This window comes from Orycteropus afer, unplaced genomic scaffold, assembly GCF_000298275.1.
Source record: "Orycteropus afer afer isolate SDZICR_OR568_19922 unplaced genomic scaffold, OryAfe1.0 scaffold00461, whole genome shotgun sequence".
Lineage (NCBI taxonomy): Eukaryota > Metazoa > Chordata > Mammalia > Tubulidentata > Orycteropodidae > Orycteropus > Orycteropus afer.
Window position 1 is genome coordinate 821,265 of NW_006922048.1, and position 2,922 is coordinate 824,186.

The 2,922-nt window shown below is 63.9% G+C and overlaps 2 protein-coding genes across 2 annotated transcripts in view; both read right to left on the minus strand.

The window, feature by feature from the left end:
* The window catches only part of LOC103208729 (caseinolytic mitochondrial matrix peptidase proteolytic subunit), an 8,147-nt gene that overhangs the window by 3,738 nt on the left and 1,487 nt on the right, over positions 1-2,922 (minus strand). The window lies entirely within an intron of this gene.
* LOC103208728 (alpha-ketoglutarate-dependent dioxygenase alkB homolog 7, mitochondrial) lies at positions 1,185-2,920 on the minus strand. The gene is made up of 4 exons (XM_007954449.1): positions 2,717-2,920; positions 1,746-1,919; positions 1,538-1,662; positions 1,185-1,347 (listed from the first exon to the last, which is right to left on the minus strand). Exons 1-4 carry the CDS (start codon positions 2,918-2,920, stop codon positions 1,185-1,187), a joined length of 666 nt encoding a protein of 221 aa, XP_007952640.1.

Consider the following 2,922-nt stretch of genomic DNA (forward strand, 5'->3'; position numbering starts at 1 on the left):
TGTGTGTGTGAGGGGGTGTCCCACAGCACCCTCTCTCCCTGCTGCTATCGGGTGGTGGGGCTGGGGTTGCTGGTCACCCGTCCTGGGCTGAGCCCTGGCTGCCGCACCGCCCTCGTAAATCAGGAGGCTGAGGGGGTGTCGGAAACGGGCCTGTGGAATGTCTGGATTCGGGGGGTGTGAGCCCTTAGCTCGTAGCAGCACAGGTGGGTGGGGCAGGATCCGTTGCCTGGGTCCCAAGTCTTGGGGCATGGCAGGGAGGAGTGACACCCCCCCCCCCAGCCCAGACAGGGCCATATATTGAGGGTGTGGGGCTCTGCGCTCAGGACCTGCCTGTCACCATGGCTCTGGTAGGAGTCCTGCTCAGCTGTCTGCTGCCCCTGGGGCTGCTCCTGGACCTCAGCTGGGGCCCTGCTGCTCTGGGGTCCCCAGTGGCGGGGTCTGGAGAGATCTCGGCTGAGCACACAGTGGAGGCTGGAGGGACTCAGAGGCCATGGCTGGGTAAGGACCCCAACTCCCCCGTGTGATCCCCAACTCCTGCCTGTCCAGGCCCTGTCCATTGTCAGCTGCCTCCTCTCCCCTGCAGGTAGCCGCCACCCTCTTGCCCGCCTGCGCCGAGCCCTGGCCAGCCCATGCCAGCTGTGGAGCCTGACCCTGCCAGTGGCCGAACTGGGCCTGGGCTACACCTCCGAGGAGAGGGTCATCTTCCGCTACTGCGCCGGCAGCTGCCCTCGCGGTGCTCACACCCAGCATGGCCTGACACTGGCCCGGCTGCGGGGCCAGGGCCGTGCCTATGGCGGGCCCTGCTGCAGGCCCACCCGCTACGCCGACGTGACCTTCCTCGATGACCGCCACCACTGGCAGCGGCTGGTCCAGCTCTCGGCAGCCGCCTGTAGCTGCAGTGAATAAAACTTCGCACGCTCACTTATTTATTGGAGACTCGGGTGCAGGGAAGAGAAGGGGATGTGGGCTGGGGCTCCAGCAGTTGCCACAATAAAGGAAATGTTCTTTTGCCTGGGGACTGTGTGTTCAGCTGGGCTTGAGACTTGCCACTTCGACTCCCAGTGAGTGGGCAGAGGCTGGGCTTCCCCTGCAGACTCCAGCCCCACAGACAAGGTCGGGTGGTACTTCTCCAGTTTTATTCACAGACCGTGTCCGTGTCAGGTCGGGGGGGGGAAAGTCTGCGGTCAGCAGGCTGCAGGGGGCTGTCCGGGCTCCCCTAACCCCACCTCCTCAGCGGGGGAGCGGCAGATCACAGAGATGCGTCGGCCTCGGGGAATCCGGCGCTCCCCAAAAAAGGAGTCTTCATCTCGAAGGATTTCATGGGAGAAGTCATAGCGGGCCGAGCCCCTGCAAGAGAAAACAGAGGCTGGGACTAGGGATGGGGAAGTGCCTGTACAGTCCCAGGTCCCAGGCCCAGTAGCAAGCTCACAGCACCTGCCCAGTCTGCAGAATGGGCGTAATGGTGGCTGCTGCCAGGACTCTGTGGGTGTCAGACAAGTGCCCTGTTCGGGGTCTGGGGATCCTTGGCTGGCAGTACCTAAGGATGTAGAGGGAACCTGGCTCCAGCAAGAGTTCCAGCCACTCTGCAGGCTCCTGGGTGTGCACCAGTCGCATGACACTAGGGGACAGCAGGGACAGGCCAGCAATGGTGGCTCCGCAGAACTGCAAGGGGGAATAGTGGGATGAGGCCACGGGCCCACACTACACCCCTGCTACAGGGAGCGCCCAGGCTGCAGTTAGCCCACCTTGACGCTGTCCACATGGGGCTTGATGTAGCCCCGCGGCTCCAGGTCCAGCACGTGCACTAGGGGAAGCAAGGCCTGCCCGGGCCCAAAGGCAGCCTCCCGCACGCGCTGCAGGATGGCCTGGCTCGCCTCCGACCAGCGTGACTTCTCAGTCTCCCGGAAGCCGTGGATGGCCTGCCCAAAGAGTGCAAGTCACGCCTGAAGGCTCCCAGGGAAAACAGGGAAACTGAGGCAAGGAGGGGCAGAGTGCAGTACAGGGGCTGGTTGTCATGGAGTTTCCAGAATGATCCAGGCCCCCTTGCCAGACCGCAAGTCCCTCCCTCATGCCCCATCCAGGCCCCACCAGGCCTGGCCTCAGTTCTTCCACCCACCTGCAGGCTTCAATTTAGTTCCAGATCCCGCTTCAGTTTCAATGTCTCAGTCTCCACCCCAACTTGATCCCACCCAAGTCCCCTGTCCCCGCCTCCTACTACTGACCTTCCCTCATCTCACTCCTCACCCCAGATTCCACCCCAAATCGGGCCACATCTGGTCCCAGACTGCTGCCCCAACCCCAGCACAGTCCAAAGTTCCAGGACCCTCCGCCGCCGAGGACCCGCCCCAGTTCCACACACTGTCCTGTCACAACGCATCCTTGTTCCGGGCACCGCCTCCAACGTGCCAGGTTCCGCCCCAGCTCCAAAATCCAGGTCCTGACGCCAGCTTATTCCAGTTCCAGGTCTCGCTCCCCGCCGTGCCACCCCCTTCCGTCAGTGAACCAAGGCTCGCCCCCAGTGCAGCTCTGCTTTCAACGTTCCAGGCCCCAACCTGTTCCGCTGTGACTCCGTCCCAACTCCATGCACCTAGATCCTGTGTACTTAACACTCGTTCTAGAGCTTGCCCCCAGTCATGACCCCGCCCATAAGGCTCCAAGCCCCGCCCCTGGCCCAAACCGTTACGTCACTAGCTCTGCCCCGGCTCCGGTCCCTCACCGCGTCCCAGTGATCGTATTCGTAGCGGCGGCGGCGCAGGTCCGGCTCCAGCTCGCGACGCAGCGTCTCCTCCTCGGCCACGCTCAGAAAGCCAGGCTTCACCACGGCCGCGTCCCGCAGGCGGCTCAGCACAGCCGGGCTTGAGCCCCGCACCCAGCTGTGGCCCGGCAACGTCCGCAGCGCTAGCCGCCCGCTCCAGGCCATGG

Coding starts and splice junctions, on each gene's coding strand:
- LOC103208728 (XM_007954449.1), bottom strand. CDS start 2,920: ATGGCCTGGAGCGGGCGGCTAGCGCTGCGGACGTTGCCGGGCCACAGC. Junction 1,920..2,716: donor AATACGATCACTGGGACGCG/GTGAGGGACCGG, acceptor CTCTTTGGGCAG/GCCATCCACGGCTTCCGGGA. Junction 1,663..1,745: donor CCCATGTGGACAGCGTCAAG/GTGGGCTAACTG, acceptor TCCCCCTTGCAG/TTCTGCGGAGCCACCATTGC.